At 50.0% G+C, this 22603-nt stretch overlaps 3 protein-coding genes across 5 annotated transcripts in view; 1 reads left to right on the top strand and 2 right to left on the bottom strand.

Annotated features, from left to right (window-relative positions):
- Window positions 1–3439, top strand: part of ATP13A5 (ATPase 13A5) — a 46283-nt gene extending 42844 nt beyond the window's left edge. Inside the window, exons 28-30 of the mRNA XM_068145657.1 lie at window positions 322–410; window positions 1214–1294; window positions 1943–3439. Of these exons, the coding sequence (XP_068001758.1) occupies window positions 322–410; window positions 1214–1294; window positions 1943–2143 (371 nt within the window). The 3' untranslated portion in view covers window positions 2144–3439. The remainder of the gene's footprint in view (window positions 1–321; window positions 411–1213; window positions 1295–1942) is intronic.
- PLAAT1 (phospholipase A and acyltransferase 1) lies at window positions 3108–7389 on the bottom strand. 3 transcript variants are annotated; one of them, XM_068145658.1, is made up of 4 exons: window positions 7260–7389; window positions 6020–6222; window positions 5576–5844; window positions 3108–5187 (listed from the first exon to the last, which is right to left on the bottom strand). In XM_068145658.1, the coding sequence occupies exons 2-4, from the start codon at window positions 6126–6128 to the stop codon at window positions 5086–5088; spliced, it is 480 nt and encodes a 159-aa protein (XP_068001759.1). In that variant the 5' UTR covers window positions 6129–6222; window positions 7260–7389; the 3' UTR covers window positions 3108–5085. The 3 variants fall into 3 exon arrangements, with proteins under 3 accessions (XP_068001759.1, XP_068001760.1, XP_068001761.1); XM_068145659.1 differs by having other exon boundaries at window positions 6020–6225; XM_068145660.1 differs by lacking the exon at window positions 7260–7389 and adding an exon at window positions 6523–6664.
- A 3189-nt stretch (window positions 7390–10578) lies between these two features.
- LOC137444651 (IgGFc-binding protein-like) overlaps window positions 10579–22603 on the bottom strand; it is a 65944-nt gene continuing 53919 nt past the window's right edge. Inside the window, exons 65-74 of the mRNA XM_068145655.1 lie at window positions 20505–20755; window positions 19155–19284; window positions 17948–18116; window positions 17176–17352; window positions 15098–15225; window positions 13710–13909; window positions 12277–12415; window positions 11863–11994; window positions 11395–11509; window positions 10579–10863 (exon numbers count right to left, since the gene is read on the bottom strand). Of these exons, the coding sequence (XP_068001756.1) occupies window positions 10725–10863; window positions 11395–11509; window positions 11863–11994; window positions 12277–12415; window positions 13710–13909; window positions 15098–15225; window positions 17176–17352; window positions 17948–18116; window positions 19155–19284; window positions 20505–20755 (1580 nt within the window). The 3' untranslated portion in view covers window positions 10579–10724. The remainder of the gene's footprint in view (window positions 10864–11394; window positions 11510–11862; window positions 11995–12276; window positions 12416–13709; window positions 13910–15097; window positions 15226–17175; window positions 17353–17947; window positions 18117–19154; window positions 19285–20504; window positions 20756–22603) is intronic.

The following is a 22603-nucleotide window of genomic DNA, read 5'->3' on the forward strand; positions in this document are numbered from 1 at the left end:
GGAGGGGGGATGCTGGTGTGGCTTGCAGCAGTGCCCCTTCAAGGCAGTTTTCTGTAGTTGTATAAGAATGTGGCAAATCACTTGGACAAGAAAAGATAGTGTAGGTGGTGAGCTGTGCAACAGGCTGCTGGGGAACAGCTCCTCTGGTTTCAATTCCACATCTCCTGTAGGGGCAGGGGAAAGAAAGGCATTTTACATGGTGCATTAGCATTTGGGTCTCCTGTCAGCACACTTGTAGAGTTTGGCAGATGTAGTGGGTTGAGAGAGCCACAGCCACCTATCTGACTGATCCCAAAGCCACAAGTGCTCTTCTCTCCCTAGACGTGTTTTCAGTCCTCCTGGCCCTGCAGCTTGCAGTCTGCCTCTTCCTCTTCTTGGCTGACATTGATGCTGTGTACAGCAGCATGCAGGTAAGCACTAACAAAATGTGCACTTCCTTTTTCATGCCATTATTTTGTTGGCTCTTTATCTAAGCAGATAGAGCAGAAGCTTATAGTCACCTTGGAAATGAATTTGCTGATCTGATGCTGATTGGGCAGCCCTTTCAAACCTTTCTAACATCCTTCTGACAAGGGCTTGATTAATGAGGTAGTCCTCCTCTCTTCTAACAACTGGGAGGCAAAGAGCTTTTCTCAAAGAGCACAATAGGTGGCTTGTGGAATGTTGTAGGAAGCTTGTTGGACTGAGAATCAAGTGGGCAGGGAATGCATCTGCCCCTGCCTCAACCACCATTAGCTCACATGGGGCTGCCTCAGCCCTACTGGGTGCTCAGCCAGGGCACAGTGCGAGCAGCTGCCTCCAGCTGCCCAGTGTTGGGTATGGCCAAGTCCTGTGACTCATTCCCAGCCACCCTGCATGGGATCAATTTAGGTGAAGGCCCTGTGTTAGGGCAAGCATACACAGGAGGAGAGGAGCTGCATGTTGTGCATTAGCTACAGCTCCCCAGAAGTATTTGGGCACCACATACTGCTCTGGGTACCTGATCTGTGGGTTTCAGCAGTAGCTTAAATAGCTGAGTTAGGCAGCTGCATGCCATGGGGAATCTGGCATGAAACCTTCCAAGATCTCTGTGACAAGGAATTACTGTCACTTCCAACTGCCTCTTCCATGCTTGCCACTGGGAAATTATTAGTCAGCTTCTCAATTGTTAGGAACAGATGCAAATCTTGGCAAGGCATTTAAACCTAATTGCTGTTCCTGTCTTTTCCAACAGTTCCTTTGCACTCCTGTGATCTGGAGGGTTTACATCTTACTGATGCTCTTGCTCACCTTTTGTGTATCTTTCTTTACAGAGGTGAGTGTATTTGTTTGCCTCTGGCTGCTCAGGGTGAAGAGGAGCAGTGTCTGGTCAGGCCTTTGTACCCCGTTTTCAATGTGTGTCAGTCAAACCCATTTTATGCAGCCCCCAAGACGCAATTTAGACCACATCTCTCAAGTCTTTAGAGAGGGAGCAAGCAGAAGTGGAGTTGCCCAGGAGGAGCCCCCTGCCCTGGTTCACAGGGGAGCATGAGTCAGTCATGTGGCAGTGGTTTTGAAACAACCACTTCCCTCTTGTCCTGCAATCAACCAGGCCAAAGATTGTGCTGATCTGTGCTGATGGATACTGCAACAGGGACTAAGCCCTGAAAGTCTTTTGTGGGTCAAAGTTGGCTGTACCCAGCACCTGGTATTGCCTTCTGCAAGCAGTGGCAGTGCCTGGTTGTCCTACAGCCTCCAGAGGAAAATTTGGCCCTTTGGTTATCCTCTTTAGCTAAACAGGACAGAGTCACCCTGATAAAAATGAGCAGTGCCTTCCTGTGGATGAGGAAGGTGGCATTTGGCAGCTGTTACTAAAAGGGAGTGCTGTGAGACTCAGGGTGGGCTGCACATGTAGCAAAGGAAGGCTTTGGTCCCACTCCACTGAAGGGCAACAGCACTGACCCTGTGCCATGGCACTCCACAGGACGTGATCTTGCAGAACAAGCACCTTTGGCTGCTGATTAAAGCCTGGTCTGGGTACCAGTCAAACAGCCCATACCAAAAATGGCAGAGGGTGCTGCAGAGGGACCCCAGCTGGCCTCCTGTGAACACCAAAGACTTAGCAGCAGAGAGCATGGATGAGATTTACATCAACCCCAGCTACGAACACAGCGACGAGGACTAGGCGAGACCCTGCGGCTGGGTGCGGGATGCAGTGATGGCATCCTCCCCAGCTCAGGCTCAACAGCCTGCTTTAATCCTTTGGTGGGCACCAGATACAGATGTTTGAAAGCCCTGCACAAACCTCTGCATTCAGAGGCAGGCTGGGCCCCTGCTGGATGGGCCCCAGAGCACAGGCAAGAATGAATCTCTCAGCTGCCTTGACTCTCCTCCATGGCAGCAGCAGGTTTGGGACCTTGCCAACATCTGGGAGGGCTCAACAGGACTGAACAGGGTGCAGCGATGGCTTCTGCTGCTCCACATTGCACTCACTCCATGTTTCAGTCACTGCTCCACCAAATCCTTCCTGTGCATTTGCCAAGCTTTTTGGGGAGGCAATCCAACAGGAGAGGCTCAATCTTGACCCCTCAGAGGTCACAATTGCCAAACCCTGCACTCAGTGGAAGCTGCAGCTTCCAAGAACTGCAAGAACCTTCCCCAGATGAAGTAATTCCATTTCTTTTTTGCATTCCAAAGGGAAATACACTTGTGAGAGGAGGGTGCATAGGCTGCCCTCAGCCAGCTCTCCCTTGGCAGCTCTTGCAAACATTAGGCTCCGAGTACAGGAAGGGTTAAAGGTGTAAGAGCAGGCTGGGAAGGCTGGTGAGGGTATGCCCTACTGAAGTTTGCAAAGGCAGAGAGGACAGCACAGCTGCTGCACACACATGCACATGACCCCTGTGTTTGTGCCCCCTGAGTCTGTGCTGTGTCACTGCCAGATCCTGCCCCAGGTTTTGTGCCATGCAGCAGAAAGCAGGGCTGGGCCTGTTTTAACTTGGGTCATGCCCAGAAGCAAGGGTTTTAACCTGCTCTGGCTCATGGCTGCTGGAGAAGCCCACAAGAAGCTCTTCAGCTTCAAGTTGTTTGACCACCTCGTTAGTTTAGCCATGACAGGACTTTTGATTACACTGGCAGGAAGCAAAACACTGGACTTTCAGGTTCAGTTTTATTTCAGTATGTTTCCCATGTTACAAAATTATACCAACAATTTTATTTAAAGGTAGTAACTGAGAGCACCACAAAATCCAAGCAGAAGTCTTGGCTGTGCTCTGTCAAACACTGAGACAACCCATGCTTAAAAAAGCTCCTGATCCTGTTATGCACATGTTAAGAGCAGACAAAAATAGCAAGCCTCTTACAGACAGCTCTTTTGCTCTCCTCTCTTCTGACAGTCCAGGCAGCTGCTTGTGGCACAAGCAACACAGGATCTATTTTCTTATCCTCTGTCTGCAAATAAATGCTTCCAAACACTTAAGCCAGATACTCCTTGTAAAGAGTCAATAAACCTCCACTTTGCCAAAGCAGTTTCCTTCTAAGACAAGCCACAACCCAGCTTTCTGCCAAGGAAATAGTGAAGCTGTGTAGATGTGGAGCTGGAACACAGGTGCTCATTCTCCAGGTATGTAACCCACAGCAATGCAGGGCCCATGAAGCTTTGCTTTCCTGATGGCTGGAGGAAGGCTGTTCTCATGCTGGGGCTGCAAATGGCTTACACTCAGCTTCTCGTCACTGAAGAGCCAATGGCCACTGCTCCAGGGGACAAAAGGCTCCTGGCTGCCCTTGCAACCTATGGTGGTCTTTCTTTAAACTTCACTACTTTGGCAGCCCAAGTCCCACCACAGAATGGTTCTGTTAGAAGGGACCTTTCAGCCCTGGTGAAGGCCATGCCTCGAGTATTGTGTCCAGTTTTGGGCACCTCAATACCAGAGAGTGAGTGCAGAGGAGGGCAACGAAGCTGGGGAGGGGGCTGGAGAACAAATCTTATGAGGAGTGACTGAAGGAGCTGGGGATGGTTAGTTTCAAGAAAAGGAGGCTGAGGCAAGACCTCATTGCTCTCTACAACTACCTGAAAGGACCTTGTGGAGAGGCTGGTGCTGGTCTCTTCTCACAGGTAATTAGGGATAGAACAAGAAGGAACAGCCTCAAGCTGCCGCTGGGGAGGTTTAGACTGGACACTAGGAGCATTTTTTTATCAGCAAGAGTGGTCAGACCTTGGCACAGGCTGCCCAGGGAGGTGGTTGAGTCAGCAACCCTGGATGTGTTTAAAGGTTGTTTAGATGTGGTGCTTGGAGATAGGGTTTAGGGGTGAACTTTGTAGAGCAGGGTCAACGGCTGGACTTGATAATCCCAGGGTCTTTTCCAACCTGAATGATTCTGTGAGCTAGAACACTTGTTCAGGCACAGTCCCATCAACTACCACACTTAGGAGGCATGAAGAGGGAAATTTCAGTGGCCACAGCAGCTAGAGAAAAAGCTAGCTGGGAGGTTTTGTCAGATGTTCCCCAGGCAAAAGGGTCAGGGAAGCCAGGGAAAGGGACACTTTCCAGGCAGGAGAATGCTGACCAAAACACCACTAAGCAAAAAAATATCATTTAAAACACCACCACTTAAATCAGTGAGGGACACAACCTGTAAAGCCTGCCCTTCCTTCTTATCTTCTGCTCTCACAGGAGCAGCTCAGTTCCGGCACCACTTACCTTGTCTACCCTTCTGCATGCCCGGGAACCTGGGGTTTTCCATTTGTACAGACCCTCAGCTGGAGGAAATGTGATAAACCCTCAGCAATATTTCCCTATAAATGTTGAATTACAAAACAAAATCAAAGTTAAACCAGGTTATTCCCCAAAAGAGCCCACAGGGTGTAGCTGATAAAACCAGGATGAGTGTAGAAAGCCTGTCCCAGCCCTCAGCAGAGCAGGTGGGGGGGTGTCAGGATGGAGAGCTTGCTTCAAGTGCTCCCAGCCTACCACAAAAGTCATCACAGGCAGTAAGATAAAAGCCCATGTGGCAAACAGGTTAGTGCTGCTCTCAGCAAGGTGGACAGTTGTTAGTAAGTCCAAGTGGCAGCTGTGGTCACAACCTGTCCAGGTCTCTCCTGCCCTGCCCTGAGCTGATCCTGGTGGGCTGTCAGTACTGTCTCTCTCTGGATCTGCTGTGGAGGATGCCCAGCAAGGACAAGGCACCAGCGGCAGCTGTCACAAACCCAATGGTAGTGATTGCTTTGTTGGCCTGCAAGGGAGAAGTGAAAAAAGTTCATCCTCTTTCCAGGCTGTGTTTCATTCCCCACCCCAGGCATGCTAATGAAGAGCAGAGATAATAAAGCAATTAAATTAATGAGCAACACCTGCCCTGTAAGCAGAAGTGAAACACCCAAGCACTGAGCCTGGGGCTGCAGCATGCAGTAAAAGGGCACTGTCAGGGTGCAGCCAGACCATACAGAACCTTTGGGTTCAGGGTCTCTGGTAAGGCCACAGGAAATGACAGTCTGGACCCCATACCTGGGGCTTTGCTCTCCCCCATCCAATCTGCAGGCTCTGCCACAGTCCAGGTCCCCCCTGCCCCAGAGCAGCAAGGAGATGCACTGTGAAGCCTGCAGGGACAATCCCAGGTTGCTTACCTGGTCAGAGACCGGCTCCCCATAGCGGAGCAAGGTCACAAAGTGCTCGCAGTTGCTGCCGAGCAGATCGTAGGACACCTTCTGGCCAATGAACCTCTGGGCACGGCGGATGATCTCCTCCACCGGCAGGGGAGGGTAGGTGCGATCGTGTTTGTTGTTAATGCGGTATCTGTCATTTCCCACCACCTCCTTCAGGAGCTGCATCCTCACCTGCGCCTTTCTGCTGAACACTGACTTGGCGCTGGCAAACATGGCTGGGGGCCCTTCATCTGGGGAAGGCAGGGGCAGGATGAGCCAGGCGGGCCCTGTCTGGACCCTCCAAGACCTCAGGGCAGTTTCTGCCTGGCTGATGGAAAGGGTCCACCACCAGCCCATGGAGGGAGTCAGGGCTTTTGGATCCCTCCAAAGGTCCCTCTCCACCCTGCCAGGCTGCAGCAGCCTTACCTATGGGTGTCACGTTGATGACGTACCCATCCCCCAGGTAGAGGGCCCAGTGCTGGTAAGCTGGCCGGAAGATCTCGATCAGGTCCCCAGGCTCAGGGTAAGCTGCCATCTCAAGAATGCGAGGTCAGCAGACGTCCCTCTCGTTGGGCAGGCTCAGTGCAAGGCACGGTGGAGAGAGGAGCTCTGGGATGCGCACAGGGCACCTGCTGGGCGATGGCAGGCAGGGACATGGTCAGGCACGGGCATGCTCACACCGTGTGTCATCGTCAGGCGGTACCCGGCTGCCGCAGGGCCCTGCTGGGGCAGCCTGCCAGCGACGCCACGGCCAGCCGGGCTGCCCAGCGCTGCAGGCGAAGGGGGAAGCCGCTCCGGGCCGGCAGCCAGCTCGCAGCGCACCACCTCGGCTCACCGACCGCACGGCCCCGGCCCGCTCCTGCCGCCCCCCGGCACCATCCCACCGATCCCCTCCCCTCTGTCTGGGCTCTGCTGCTTCCGCTACCGACCTAGCGCCGCTGCAGGGTCGCAGCTCCCCGGGGGGACACCTGGGGTGCCGAGCCCGTCCCCAGTCTCTGCGGTGGCTTCGAGGGCTCGGCAGACAGCCCCTTCGCCCTCGGCAGCACCCCTGTGGCAAAGCAGCCGGCAGCCCTGCGGGGGCAAGAACCCAGAGACATAGAACGCTCCGGCTTGGAAGGGATCTTTAAGGGTGATCCAGTCCAACCCCCCTGCTGTGACCAGGGAAGTCCTGGGTCAGGCTGCTCGGAGCCCCGTCCAAGCTGACCTTGAACGTTTCCAGGGCTGGGGCACCTACCACCTCTCTGGGCAGCCTATGCCAGTCTCTCACCACCCTCATCGTAAACAAATCACTCTCTGAAGTCTAGTTGGAATCTCCACTCTTTCAGTTCAATACCTTGGTCCCTTATCTTGTCACAACAGGCCCTGCTAAGATTGTCCCCATCCATCCCTTTAAACACTGATAGGCTACAATAAGGTCCCCCCGGAGCCTTCTCTTCTCCAGGCTGCACAACCCCAACTCTCTCAGCCTGTCCCCAGCCTTCACATCATTGTTGTGGCCGGCTCTGGACCCTCTCCAACCATCCCACGTCTCGCTAGTGCCGAGAGCTCCAGAGCGAGCCTGACCAGGGCGAAGCAGAGGAGCAGAATTCCCTCTCCCGATGCCGCCGGCAGACACTTGCTCCCGCCCCCGGAGCTCCCCCGCGCCCCCTCTTAGCACCCAGCTCACCCCCAGCGCCCGGCCTCCCGTCCCGTTGCTGCCGTGGCCGATCTGCCGCCCCGCAGCGGGCAGCGGGCAGCGGGGGAAGCTGGGCCGGGCTCTGGCTCCTCCCGGCCGGGCGGGTGCCCGGGGAGCAGCTCCGCCCGCCGGGTGGAACAGCCCGTCCTGCCCCCAGGAATGACGGGCAGCCCCCTCCTCCTCTCCGGGAGGCTCTGTCGCGGCTCTCGGGGCTTCGCCATCTGTGGGGGTGGGCTCCGGTGTGCGGAGCCGTGGCAGATGTCCTGCGGCGCTGGGGGATGAGCGAGCATCCCTCAGATGGAGGCCCGCTAAGAACGGCCGTCCTGATGTTTCGCATGATTGCTGGTGAAGAGAAGCAAAGGAGATAAAGCTCAGAGTAAATCCCAATGGCCATTTTAGGGCTAAGAAGTTTCTAGGACGGCTTTTCATGTTGTGGCCCAGACATTTCCTTCAGGACGTCAGCCGAGCCTCATGACTGTGCCCAGCAAAAGTCCTCTGAGCTAAGGAGTGAGCAGAGCTGAGCAGGCTGGGCTGTCTCCTTGGCTATTGCTGCCACGGTGTGCTAGAGAGGTCAGTTCACCAGCTGCAAAACTGCCCTCTGGGCCAGATGGCCTAAGCAGTGCATTTAAAACCCAGCTTTTCAGAAGCCAGGTCACCAAGTGGTTGATTTAAAAGAGCAGAGCAGCAGAAGACTTGTCACTTCTGGCTTCTGTCGGCAGGAAGGAGTTAATTCGGTGGAGCACTGCATTCCCCTCCTATTTTCAGTATCACCCCCTGTGGAAAGCCAAAGCAATTCTTGCTGTATCAGAAAAAAACATATCCATGGAAACCCAGAAATCTGCTTTGCTTGGGCATTGCTGGGACCTGTTTGAGATCCTGGGGGTGGAGGATCAGCCTGCGCTCCCCTGCAACAGCAATCAACTGGTCGGCATTGCTCAGCATGCGTGGGATCACGCTGTTAGCAAGCACGAGAGCACACTGGGGAGCTGCCACTGAACAGGCTGGAAAGATGCTTCTGTAACTGCAGTGAATTTCCAGCATAAGGCTGGCAGTTCGTTTGCACATGAGTAGGTCTCTCAGGCTGATTCATGTTCACTGTGTAACGAGGCTGAAAGCCTTTTTGCATTCACCTCCTCTCCAAACTAGCTGTGCTGTGCATGTATGGGCAGCTGGCATGTTCTTGAACAGACCACAGGAAAATGCCTTTTGTCTACCTGACTGTTCATGGAGGTTACAAACACACTCCTGGCTGACAGCACACAGGATTTTGTGGCTACAAGGAAGGGAGACAGGGTATGTAAATAATAATCAGGACAGGGTATGTAAATAATAATCAGCATTATGTCAATGGTTCCATGTCCAAGTGGAGGCCAGTGACAAGTGGAGTCCCTCAGGGATCAGTCCTGGGGCCAGGCTTGTTTAACATCTCTGTTGGTGCCATGGACAGTGGCACTGAGTGCACCCTCAGCAGGTTTGCTGATGACACCAAGCTGTGTGGTGCAGCTGACAGCTGGAGGGAAGGGATCCAGCCGGAGGGACCTGGACAGGCTGCAGAGCTGGGCCTAAGCCAGCCCCGTGATATTCAACAAGACCAAGTCCAAGGTCCTGCAGCTGGGTCAGGGCAATCCCAAGCACTGACATAGGCTGGGCAGGGACTGGCTTGAGAGCAGCCCTGAAGAAAAGGACTTGGGGGTGCTGGTGGATGAGAAGCTCAACATGAGCCAGCAGGGTGCCCAGAAAGTCAACCAGAGCCTGGTCTGCCTCAAGAGAAGCATAGCCAGCAGGGCCAGGGAGGTGAATCTCCCCCTCTACCCCACTCTGGTGACACCACACCTGGAACACTGTGTCCAGTTCTGGAGCCTCTGTTACAAGAAGGATCTGGAGGTGCTGGAACACATCCAGAGAAGGTCCACAAGGATGAGCGGAGGGCTGGAGCTGCTGTGCCATGAGGACAGACTGAGGGAGTTGGGGTTGTGCAGTCTGAAGAGGAGAAGGCTCTGAGGAGACCTAATTGTGGCCTTCCAGTATCTGAAGGGGGCTACAAGAAAGCTGGGGAGGGACTTTTGAGGGTGTCAGGTGGTGGATAGGACTGGGGGGAATGGAGCAAAACTAGAAGTGGGGAGATTGAGATTGGATGTTAGGAAGAAGTTGTTCCCCGTGAGGGTGATGAGAGACTGGCACAGATTGCCCAGGAAGGTGGTGGCAGCCTCATCCCTGGAGGTTTTGAAGGCCAGGCTGGATGTGGCTGTGAGCAACCTGCTGTGGTGTGAGGTGTCCCTGCCCATGGCAGGGGGTTGGAACTGGCTGATCCTTGAAGTCCCTTCCAACCCTGACAAGTCTATGATTATGGCAAAACCAGTGCCCACACAGTGGCTCACTGCCATCAGAAATGAACCTGGAAATACCAGGAAAAGCATCAGGGAAACCCTAATGGTTCTTTCCTTATGGCTCAATGCTTTAATTGTGGCTCTGAAAATCCATTCTGTCTTTGGACAAGGGCCAGGCAGTGCCTCAGCCCTCTGAACCTTATGAGTGGTCTGTCACAGGGAGAGTGTCTTCTTGCACACTGCATGTGGTTAGGCCTTGCTACAAACAGCTTGGAAGGTGCTTGAGCTCATTGCCAATAAATAGAGCTCACCTGTAAGCTTTGTGGAGGAAGCAAAGCAGATGATCTCTGGAACCATGGAGTGTTTTTCTCCACTCCCTTAACTTCTGCATTTTCTAGAATAAAACTTGTGCATTCAGTAGGAGTTTGTCCTGCCTGTTCCTGAACACAGGGGACACAGAGCTTGGCCTCAGCTCTGAAGTTGTGTTAGCAGGTGTGGGCCAGCAAGTGGGAGTGGAGATGGCCGTGGGTAGTACCTGGGCCACAAACATCACACTTGCTGGGCAGCTCTTAGGCAGTGGCAGGGAATCAGCACAATCCCATGGCAAGCTCTAATGCCCTTTTTCCCTAAGTGACCACCATGTGCCTACCCATGTACTTGGACCTCCCTTCTCCCAAGCCCTCTCCCACTTGCTGAAAAGGCAAAGGGAAAGATCTGTTTGGACACTGGAAGAGAGGTGCACTCACCGGGTGGTGAAAGCTTCTTTAACCATATATAACCAGCAGGTAAAGGTAACCCTCATCATGGCTGGGAAATGACACATCTTGGGGGCAGCAGGCACCTGCAGCAGTGGGGAAGGGGCTGCAATCAGCTCAGGAGGAGCAGGCAGCTCTTTGTGTGCTTGGTGTTTTTCAGTCACTTCTGCGAGTTAGGAACTATTTCAACCCTGCACCTTACAGCACGGCACCTGAGAGGTGCTTAAAGGCTGCTCAGCAAATGCAACAATTTATTTATTTGTATTTAACAATAATATTTCTCAAAATGCTAAGCCATACTGTTTAAATGCAAGGACAGAAAGTAACACCAGTTAACTGGGAAAAAAAAGTGTTTCTGGCTGTAGGTGTGCTCTTCAGGACTCGTTGTCATCGAACGCAGCGTTCGTGACGTAGCCATAATCCTGCTCCTGCACTCTGCCATCCAGTGCATCCCTGGAGCGTTGCAAGGAAGATCCCCCTCCCATCTCAAGTGTACCTGAGCTTCTCTTGTCTCTGTAGAATGGGGGAAAAAGAAGACACCAATCATTTGTACTTTCTGTTCTTAGCTGTAGTAAGAAGTCAGATATCAGTGTGAGTGTGAATGAAGTTAGGCTTTGGAGACTCAAAGGATCAGAGGATGTTAGGGGTTGGGAGGGACCTCCAAAGACCATCGAGTCCAAGCCCCCTGCCAGAGCAGGAGCATTGAGTCTAACACAGGTCACACAGGAATGCATCCAGATGGGTCTTGACAGCCTCCAGAGAAGGAGACTCCAAAGGTCTCTGGGGAGCCTGTTCCAGTGCTCTGTGACAAGCTCCCCAGAGAGCCCAGGTTTGGCGCCGGGGATGTGCGTGCCCTGTGCGAAGGAAATGGCACGTTTGTCTCTAGAAAAAGCTAAGCTTTCCCTCACATGAGATCTTGAGTGCTGTGGCTCCTTTCTGGTCCTGCAAGTCTGTGATTGATGGGAATGTTGAGGTTTCTGGGTTCTAAAAGAGGTGCCTATGTCTTGAGCCTGTTAGGCACAGGGAAGCTGGGACAAGCCTTACCTGAGCATGACCACCGCAGAGGCTATGAGAATGACGATAACAGCTACGCCTGTTACGACTGCAATCACGATGGCAACGGTACTGTGCTCAGCATTATCTGTGGAAGGCTCTTCAGCTGAAAAGGAAGCAAGAACCTTGTCAGTGAAAGGGAGCATTACTGCCAACAGAATTTTTTCTCTATCCCTCACTGCCTGCTCGGTTTAATACTGAGTTCTCTGATGAATGTGGCTTTGGAACAGTGTCAGAGCCAGGTCTGTATGCCCTGCAGAGCACTGCTGTCACACCTTCCAGAACCTCTCCACTGGGGGATGTGACTCCTTTCTGCTTGGATGGCCACAGGCTCTCACCCACTGGGTTACTAGTTGAAGCATGGAAATGAGGAGCAAGCTCAGTCCTTGACATAGTCACAGCCACTCTTGGGAGCGGTGAGTGTGATGCAGACAGTGAAATCCATAACAGTTTTGTTACCTATCCTTTCATCTGTACAGACTGGTCCTGTGTACAGTTCTGGACATTCACAAGAGAAGGGGACAGAGCTGTTGTTGGTATCTTCAGAGCAAACTCCATCATTCTTACAAGGGTTTGGCATGCAAGGTCCACCTAGCAAAAAGGAAGGAGAAATGCTTCAGACTCTTAGATAATCTGACCCTGAGAGAACTGTTCTTGCTTAGATTGCACTGACTCCTAATGCTGTACATCCCCTTCATTTTAAGGCCCAGTGCTTGTACTTGGCCACAGAGGTATCTACAGTGAAATCTCAGAGCAAGATCCCTGCTCTGCTTTTCTTCTGTATACTCTCTGTTGCAACTATCCACTCCCCAGCCTTGTGCTACAAGCACTAAGTTCTTAGCATCAAAGACGAGGTGATGGTGGTTGACTCACTCCTGTAGCATCCACGAGTGAAGTTTGAAATCCCACAGATTTCATCAGATTCACAGCTTAGGGCAGTGCAGGAGACAGTGGAGCTTTCTGTGCACTGGCATCTCTGGGAGCAGTCATCAGTGATGAATATTTCTCCCATCTAGAAGACAGCAATTAAATAGATATTAAAAAAGGCACATTAAATCAGCCAGGAAAACCGTGAGAGGAATGCTCCAGCCCCATGCTGCTTTGTCTGATGCCTTCCTCATGAATGGCAGCAAGGCAGATGTGTCTTGTTTTGGTAGGTTGTACAAAAGAACAGAAAGCAAGCACCTTAACCAATCCAGCTCTTTGAAACTCGAGGATGGCCAAAGAAAGAAGGCAAGGGAAGAGCTGGCGTATGAGATCCTAGCCCCAGACAGGGTACCAGTGCAAGCAGCAATGTCCAACTCGTGCCTCCAAGGAAATCTGGAAATGCTATATGCCATTTTGCTGGCAAGTGCCACCTGTTCATAGTGTCTCCTTCCTCCCATAAACCAATCCTTACTGGCTTAGGCCTTTTCAGTAACAAATCTCTAGTGTAAAACAAGAAATCTGTGGGATCATGGAGCTGTTCTGTCCTGCAGTGGCAATGGAGGATTCTCCATATTCCTCATAGTCCTGCCTCTGTGGGGCTCTCTTCATGCCGCAGCCAGCTAGAGGCTCTCAACTCTGCCTACACCACTCTTTGCTGAGAGGACACAGGCCACTGACAGAATGTCTCTGTGACTGGTGTGTTGTAACCTTTAGAGCCTTTGAGGCTGTTGTTTAGTGCTACAGTGGTGGGTGATTAATATGGAGGTCTCAGGCTGGAAGAGACCTCAAAGATCATCCAGTCCAACCTGGCACCCAACACCTCATGACTAAACCATGGCTCCAAGTGCCACATCCAATCCCCTCAGGAACACCTCCAGGGATGGGGACTCCACCACCTCCCTGGGCAGCACATTCCAATGGCTAACAACTCTCTCAGGGAAGAACTTTCTCCTCACCTCCAGCCTAAACCTCCCCTGGCACAGCTTGAGACTGTGTCCTCTTGTTCTGGTGCTGGTTGCTTGGGAGAAGAGACCAGCCCCCTCCTGGCTACAACCTCCCTTCAGGTAGTTGTAGAGAGCAAGAAGGTCTCCCCTGAGCCTCCTCTTCTCCAGGCTAAGCAACCCCAGCTCCCTCAGCCTCTCCTCACAGGGCTGTGCTCAAGGCCTCGTAGACTCTGTCCAAGTGCCAGTCTTGAGTGTTCTGGCAGGCAGAGTTCCAGAGGCAGACCAAGTATTCTACTCTCTCCCCTTTCTGTGGAGACCAGAATTGTATTAAACAGTTGCTCTTTGTTTCTAATGCAAAACTACATGCTGATGAGACTGGTGAAGTGATTAGCAGAAGGTGCTGTGGGAGCTGTGTGCCCCACAGGGAGACTGTACCTTGTAATACTTGTTAAGGTACGTGCAGCCACATTCTTTGTAAGGCACACAGTCAGAGTCACTAAGAACATAGCCAGGGAGACATTCACAGCTTTCCACACAAGGGGATTCACACTCAGAGGGGCTGGTGAAGTCATTGCAGGATGCTGGGCATGCAGATGTGCACAAGCTGTAGTTGCTGTTGGCAGGACATGAAATACCTGTGAAATTAAGGAGAGTCCAGTTATAGCAGGCTGCTGCACAGGATGCCCTTGGAGACCCAGAGGATGTTGCCATGTGGTAGGAGGCAGTACATCAAACAGCACATGCACAGAGATCTACATCCATGCATAACAGCACTGAAGTTGTAAGGAGAGCACTCCAAACCCAAGAACTGCATAGTCAAAGCTATTTGTGTGCTCTGCTCTCGTTCCTGGTGTTCACTGCTCTCAGACAGCTTCCCACATGCTGAGGGTAACCATCTCTGCAAGCACCTGTGGGCACTGTGGCAACTGTGTTTGACCAGGAGTACAAAGCCATCTGACTGGGGGAGACACAGGGGAAGTATGGTTTGCTTCATCTCCCAGCTTGGAATAGTTTTGGAAAGAAAGATTGGAGATTATGTTGAGTTTTACTTCAGCATTTTTGTAGTCTCAAAGATTTGGAGGTTTTGGCTGAATCACAGAATCATGGAATGGTTTGGGTTGGAAGGGACCTCCAAAGGTCATCCAGTCCAACCCCCACCCCCCCTGCAGTCAGCAGGGACATCCTCCACTAGCTCAGGTTGCCCAGAGCCCTGTCAAGCCTCATCTTGAATATCTCCAGGGATGGGGCCTCAACCACCTCCCTGGGCAACCTGTCCCAGTGTTCCACCTCCCTCATGGTAGAGAATCCTTTTTTAATCTGAAAATTTCACAGGAAAAATAAATAATTAGTATAATTTGTAGATCTCAAAAGAGATTGAAATGAAATGTTCTGCCTTCAGACCTGTGCTTTGGGATGGTTTCTGAAAGTGTGACCTTTTTTTTTGTCCAGTTGGTAATGGGGGCAGCTTGCTCTCACAAAGCTTCTGATGACAGGGGAGCTGAAAGCTCTCCATAAACTTCTGATGACAGGGGAGCTGAAAGCTCTCCATAAACTTCTGATGACAGGGGAGCTGAAAGCTCTCCATTCCTAAGTAACTTTCTAAGGTGGGTTCTGAATGTGAAAGCCAGCGTGAGACACAGGAGCAAGGCCAGCAGAGCGAGTGTGGGTGCTGCGCTGTGAGCAGTGATTCAGGTGTGAACCAACATGGCTTTACTCCCTGGGAAGCCCTGGGATTGACATGTCTAGGAAAAGCCTCCAACCTCAGATTCTGAGAGCCCTTCAGGTGGAAACCATACTTCCTGTATGGTTCTTCCTGTGCTTACCACAAACTGTCTGTTGCCTCCAGCTTCCCATGCTGACTCCTTGCTGTTGACAAGCCAGCACATATTCTTCCAGACTCGGACATAGTGCAGCAGCATCTCCTATTGCACATATATCAAACAGACAGCTCCTGTGTGGAACAGGAGAAAGAGTTTGTTCCCAGTAGCTTTATTATTGTTTCTGCTTGACTCTTGGCTAGTTCCATTTCCCTCTGTCTGGCTGACAAGAAAACAAAAGAATAAACACCCCACTTCCCCCAGCCAGATGATTGGGAAGATCAAGTTATCTGTTGGGCAGCCTCTGCTAACCTGTGAGATCCCAGGCTCACAGGATGTCAGGGGTTGGAAAGGACCCAAAGAGATCTTCAAGTCCACCCCCATGGCCAGAGCAGGAGCACAGAATCCAGCACAGGTCACACAGGAACACATCCAGACAGGCTTGAAAGTCTCCAGAGAAGGAGACTCCACAAGCTCTCTGGGCAGCCTGTTCCAGTTTTCTGTGACCCTCACAGGGAAGGAGTTCCTCCTCATGTTGAGGTGGAGCCTCCTGTGCTGTAGTTTATATCCATTGCCCCTTACCCTATCACAGGGTGCAACTGAACAGAGCCTGTGCCCTCCCTCTGGACACCCAGCCTCAGATATTTATAGACATTTATTAAATCCCCTCTCAGACTTCTCTTCTCCAGACTAAACTCTCAGCCTCCCCTCACAGGGCAGTGCTCCAGTCCATCATCCTGGTAGCTCTCTGTTGGACTCTCACCAGCAAGATCCCTGTCCCTCTTGAACTGTCTCTCAGTCCAAAGCTGGATGCAATATTCCAGGTGTGGCCTCACCAGGGCAGAGTAGAGGGAGAGGAGAACCTCCCTCGATCTGCTGGACACACTCCTCTTAATGTACCCCAGGATCCCATTGGCCTTCTGGGCCATAAGGGCACAAGAGAGATTTATCTGTGAACAAGCAATCAACAGGTACATGACCGCTTGTCATAGGAAATGATTTTTTGCTATCTGCTTCTGGTTTGTTCCAGCATGGCTGCATCATGATGCACTTTGTGGAATGGAATGGAATGGAATGGAATGGAATGGAATGGAATGGAATGGAATGGAATGGAATGGAATGGAATGGAATGGAATGGAATGGAATATTCCAGATTGGAAGAGACCTTTGAGATCATCAAGTCCAACCTATCACCCAACACCATCTAATCAACTAACCCATGGCACCAAGCAGCCCATCCAGTCTCTTCCTCAACAGAGAGAGAAGTAAGCTTGTGTTAAGAATCCTTGAAGCCTTTGGCCCAGGGTTTTTTTTTGCCTTAAGATTCCTTCCCATTCTTCTCACAAGTAGAAGGGGTGTTGAGGTTGGCATTATTTCTCTTTCAAAGCTAGGAACAACTGCATTTCTAAAGAAAACTGGCAGCTCCTTAGCAACTTTGTTGCTGCTGCTGGATGAATAATGAATGTGGGTATGAATCAAAGGGTTTCATACAGCTCAAAATCAGATGTGGAGCAATTGTGTATGTAAGAGGCCACAGCAGCCTTTAAACACAGCAGAGGGAACTTCCTTGAAGATGGCAGGTTAGTTACTCTCCACTATTCAATTTTTGCACTGTTTCATGAAAGATGCAGGAAGTGTCACTGACAGCCTCAGCCTTTGTGGCTGCAGCATGCAGGCTGGTTTTTATGAAGCTAGGTTTTCTAGAAGGAAACTAAGAGAGCCAGGTACTCAATTCCCACTGAAGGTGGGTGAGAACTGGACACTGCAAACCCCAGCCTGCAGGCATAATGTTTGATACTGTTGCTTTTTCTCTGTAGGAAAAGAGGAGAGCTGCTCTCTTGAGCTAACAGAAAAGTGAAGCTGGAAATAGATGGAAAGCATCACAATTGTTTACAAATAAAGAAGGGAATATATGGAGAGATATATATCTCAATCAAGGAATCCCTGAGCCCAGTGCCTATTATACTTACTATCCCCAGTTCCTATTAATCTCCCAGAGGCCAAAGGTGAAACACTCTGTCCAGAAGCAAGCACCAACATGGTTTTGCAGACGGAGTGGACAGGGGTGTGTGGCAGCCACTTACATGTAATAGAAATCAGGTGAGACTGTGGAATGGCAATTTGCAAAGGGGCCCTTGGAGTCCATCAGGATTTGACATTTTGAAGTTCCATTTTGTTGCTCCAGCTCTTTTTCATCACAGCCTTGGAAGAGGCCTGTGTCTAGTTCCTCCTCAAACTCCTCGTCTGAGTTTGCATCTCGCCTGTAAAGTCAGCACGAAAGCGTCAGTTCCTTGTGTGTACAAAGAGCGTTCAGGGTACTGCTCTTGAGTAGCACCACAACAGATCTTCTGTGGCCTTATTTCTCTCTTAGTCATGCCTGTACAGTGGCAGTTGTAATGACTGTGGCCCCACAGAAGGACACTGGATACTTCAGGCCTCTTTTGGCTAGATAGAAAGTCATTGGTAGTTCACAGAATCACAGAAACATTGAGGTTGGACAAGAGCCTCAGGGTCACCAAGTCCAACCCAGGGCCCTGTTCTACAAGGTGCACCCCTAAACCATATCCCCAAGCACCACATCCAAACCACCTTTAATCACATCCAGGGTTGGTGACTCCAGCACCTCCCTGGGCAGCACATTCCAATGCCTGGCCACTCTTGCTGGGAAAAACTTTTTGCTCATGTCCAGTCTAAACCTACCCAGTCAATGAGCAGGAAAGGTCTCTCCACACAGACCGAGAGAATATAAAGACCAGAAATGACACAGTGTAGTTGCTCCTGGCTATTAACTATGGCTTTGTTCACTCCCTTCCAGTTGCTGTGCTTGCCATGGGTATGGAGTAGAAAATGCAGTACCTGAGGCGAGCAGCATTTCTATTCAGAGGGACTTTCCAGCTGGCACCAAACGTATTCACACTCCTGTACACAACACCATTCGGACTTTTGAAGTCGTTTTTAGCTCTCCCATCAAAGTCACCACACAAGCCTTCCACTCTGCTTCTGTAGGTGTTGGCCAGCTTGATATCTAGGGAAGATCAGAAGGCAAAAAAAGAGCCCTTACACAGAAATCTTTGCTTCTGAGTGTGCAGAAGAGGTGGAAAGCAGTGCCAAGTACCACATTTCATGATTCAGATCAGACCTGGTAACGTGACATGGGCCCTATATGCAGGATGTGAGCACAGCCCTGAACATGCATGTTCATACATGTATTCAGAGGACTGCTTCTGTCCTGTTTCTGTTGCTATGCAACATGGATCAGGAAAAAAAAGTTGCAGCCAGTAAGGCATTAGTTAACATGACATCACCACCTGAGTGCCCTTCGTGCCTACTGCTTACTGCTTTGCAGCAAACAATGCCTCAACCACTTCTTGCCCCTCACTTAGAATCCACTGGGTAGCAGAACTCTTACAGAAGAGACCTTTCTGGAGCTGGAATTTTAGGGTTTGGAATGATGGTCATGTGTAAAACCAGCCTGGTGCTTTCACCAGCCACTCAGAAATCACATGACTGTATCCTGGTGTGCATCAGAAGTAACTCTGCTTCCAACAGCGGCGGCAAGAACATGTGTCCCACTTCCAGGAGTGAGGTGTGCAACGTGTGATGTGAGTCCCACTGAGAAACACAGCAAACTGGGATTATCTGGAGTAGCCTTGAGAGGAAGGAGGTGAAAGGATGCACTCACAGCTGGATACCTTGAGGCTCTCAATCCTGTGACTGGCTTAAACTGGCCCAGGGGCACATTCAGATTTCACCCCATCATCTTGAGCAGCAATTTCGAGTCATTTGGTTTTATTTTTAACCCCTCAGGCCTTACTGCACGTGAAAAAACGTGAGCCAGTCTGGCTCTGCCTCTCACTTCTCCTGTGTTCAGATGGACCCAGATGAAGAAATGCCAGTGTCATGGGTCTTCTGCTTTTGGCAACACTTTTGTCTTAATTTCATTTTAATAGGCTCAAAGGATGAAGGTTTCTCATTTTACTTTGGGTTCAGGCCTCCTTTGGTGTGAAGACACTTGTTGAGATACAGCTAAAGCTTTCCTGCCCATTGTCTTACTATCACTTACCTGCATTTTGACTGCCATCAAAGCTCAGGTATAAGCCAAAGTCTGTCTCCAGGTAAATTCTTGTTGTCCTCTGGTATATACGAATACCTTCATGAGGATGGGCAGGGAGTCTCACCGTCACACCATCCACCTGCAAGGGGCAGAAGAAAAGGTTACCATTCAGAATAGATATATAGGCCAGATTCAAAGTTGACTTCAGTGCAGGTCAATGCTGCAAATGAACATATATATATATGTGTGTGTGTGTGTATGCATACATAAGCCCAGGCTGGATGAGGCTCTGGCCAGCCTGATCTAGTGTGGGGTGTCCCTGCCCGTGGCAGGGGGGTTGGAACTAGCTGATCCTTGTGGTCCCTTCCAGCCCTGACTGATGATACTATGATACTATATAAAATTAACAAGGTAAAACCCCTCAGTATTCATTTTTTTAAAGCTAATAAAATCACATACTGAGGAAAGTGATCTGGGCACAGCATTTTCATACCTTCCTGACAAATTTCTACCATTAAGCCAAAAAATTACATAGGAACTACCTATACTCTGAGTGCACCACCAGGAAGGAAATGCATTTTTCCTAGCATAATTGGCACTTTTCCCTGACCCTGATAAAAAAAAGGTGATGGCTTTATTGTAAGCCTTGGGATATTTGGTGTTTTATTCTTAAACCTCTATTTACCCATTTGTTTGAAGTAGAATTCATAGCTAGAGAGAAAACAAGACACAACTGGGCTCCCCAGTTTAAGAGGATCAGGGATCTGCTGGAGAGGGTCCAACAGAGGGCTGCAGGGATGACAAAGGGATTGGAGCACTGCCTGGTGAGGAGAGGCTGAGGGACTTGGGGCTCTTTAGTCTGGAAAAGAGAAGACTTAGAGGGGATTTAGTAAATCCCCTGAGTGCTGGGGGTCAGCAGGGAGGGGACAGGCTCTTCTCACTTCTCCCTGTGATAGGACGAGGGGCAATGGATGTAAGCTGCAACACAGGAGGTTCCACCTCAACACAAGGGGGAACTTCTTTACTGTAAGGGTCACAAACCACTGGAACAGGCTGCCCAGAGAGGTTGTGGAGTCTCCTTCTCTGGAGCCTTTCAAGGCCCATCTGGATGTATTCCTGTGTGACCTGTGCTAGATTGTATGGTCCTGCTCTGGCAGGGGAGTTGGCCATTCTGTTGGACCCCTGACATCCTGTGATGCTGTGAACTGCAAATCCCATTCGTGGTCCCTCCGTAGCACTGGTGTGATACTACAGTTAGCTTGAATACTTCACATTCTGCAAAACAGATTGCTTTTGGTTTTCCTTTTCTTTTCTCAAAGGGAGTCTTTCTCTGTGCTCTGCAAGCAGTGAGAGACTTACCACAAGCTTCTTGTTCTGCATGAATCTCACTGTGTGATTGTAAACATCCACAAGAACCTCTCTCAGGTAAGTAAGGTGTGGCATCAGAGGGAGAGGATAGTTCATGCCTTCAATTCTGAATGGTGTCAGGGTATCAGGTAGGTCAGGGATGGTCTGAGACACAATATATGTGTATCTCCCTTGGAAGTGGTGCACCAGCCCATCAAAGGTGGTGTAGTGTGGATCCCCCAAGATCCGGCATCTCCCAAAGCCTAAAGGGGAAGAGCTTCATTACTATTCAGTCTGAATATGCAGGTGCCAGATCCCATCCCAGAGTTTAAAACAAGTTAGGTAAAAAAAACCAGCTGCTAGCAGGCAAAGATGGGTGCTCAGGCATCACCCTAGTGAGTGGGCACTCAAATAAAGAGACAGAGAAACCCATTCCTCTGCTGAGAGCTAGAGGAAGCCAACTGAAGAGAAGCAGAACATTTGGGTTCGTAGTCTGTACAGAGACTAAGTTGTGCACATTGGTCCTCTGCAGAGGAATGGTTCTGCCACTCAGCATGGCTGGCAGTAGAGCTGTCAATTCCATAACTCTCAGCAGTGTGTTGCTGCAAAAGCACTGGGACATGAAAAGCAATGTCTCATTTGGGCAGGCTCACTGCTATCACACTGATTGCTTCTGAGGTTACTAGGCTGATTAGAGGGTTCACCAGACCTAGCAATCAGAAGCAGTGACTATCATCTAAGTAATCCCTTTGACCACCCACTGCAGAGGTGGTGGAGTCACCATCACCGGAGGTTTCCAGGAGGAGACTTGATGGGGTGCTTGGTACCATGGGTTAGTTATTTAGGTGGGTTGGATTGGTTGATGGGTTGGATGCAATGATCTTGAAGGTCTCTTCCAACCTGGTCTGGTCTGGTCTGGTCTGGTCTGGTCGGGTCTATTCTATTCTATTCTATTCTATTCTATTCTATTCTATTCTATTCTATTCTATTCTATTCTATTCTATTCTATTCTATTCTATTCTCCCAGGAACAAGTCACTCCTTAGGACTGCTGAGGTTCCTCTGCTGTGGCATTTTGCCAAAGTGGAGCAGGGCTGAGCTGGGTTTGCATTGTGCTCTTGTGTTGATCATCAATACAGACCTTTGCCATACTATTCTTTAAAAGTGAAGTATAGAGTCACTAGGCAACAAACTGTCTCCTAAACAATCCAAGCCACCTGGAGAGTATGGAATTAACTTTGCTTATCCAAAGCAACTACTGATATTTATCTGTTCAGATCTTCTCCATCCTGTTTTGTCTTTGGTTTTGTGGTTGGTTTTTTTTCTGTTCTCAAACTAGCAGGCAGTGTTGAAAAACAGGATCGTTGCCGAAGGATTCACAGACATTTAGGAGCTTTGGTTTTGGTACAGACTGAACTGTCAAATTTCCAGATGCAAGTAAATTTTAAGGCTCTTGTTCCACTTCCCTCTAACAAATTCCTATTCTGAAAACTTTTGTGTTCATTAATACGTCATCAGCAGCGCCGTCAGAGGTGCCGCCTTTCGCTGGGGAAAAGATTGGAAGCGCCATGGAAGGAAGAATGGACACTGTGACAACTGTCACAGGCTGTGCCTTTAAGAAAGGATAGCTGCAAAATTATCTAGCTGAATGTCTGGGTGTAAAAAGGAAAACAAAAGGAAGCTAATTCTAAAGGAATTTCATTGGTAGATGAGTGGGATGGAGTTTTACGACCTTACATTCTGGACTCAGTCTCGTCGTCTTTGTTCTCTTTCTTTGGCCAGACTGCATGCATGCTGGCCCTGGGCTGAAACTGATCAGATAAGCAACTAACTTTCTTAACAACTGCTTTGAGCTTAACTGGAATTCCCCTAACATTATTTTTCTACTCTTCTCTTTTCTGTCTAATTAACTAGAGAAAATGGGAAGGGGGAGAGAGGTTGGGGGGAACCTGAGGTGGGATCCAGGAGGAGGAGGATTTCTGTGTTTGTTATCTTATCTGTAAATTCTTGTCTAATACTGTAAATACTGTATATTTCATGAATACAAGTACTGTGTGTATATATAATACTGTAAATACTGTATATTTTGTGTATAAATACTGTATATGTTGT

This window comes from Melanerpes formicivorus, unplaced genomic scaffold (genome assembly GCF_026170545.1).
Source record: "Melanerpes formicivorus ecotype bairdi unplaced genomic scaffold, bMelFor1.0.p_v2 SCAF_12, whole genome shotgun sequence".
NCBI lineage: Eukaryota > Metazoa > Chordata > Aves > Piciformes > Picidae > Melanerpes > Melanerpes formicivorus.

Coding starts and splice junctions, on each gene's coding strand:
- PLAAT1 (XM_068145658.1), bottom strand. CDS start 6,128: ATGGCAGCTTACCCTGAGCCTGGGGACCTGATCGAGATCTTCCGGCCA. Junction 5,845..6,019: donor CATCAACGTGACACCCATAG/GTAAGGCTGCTG, acceptor TGCCTTCCCCAG/ATGAAGGGCCCCCAGCCATG. Junction 5,188..5,575: donor GGGAGCCGGTCTCTGACCAG/GTAAGCAACCTG, acceptor TCTCCCTTGCAG/GCCAACAAAGCAATCACTAC.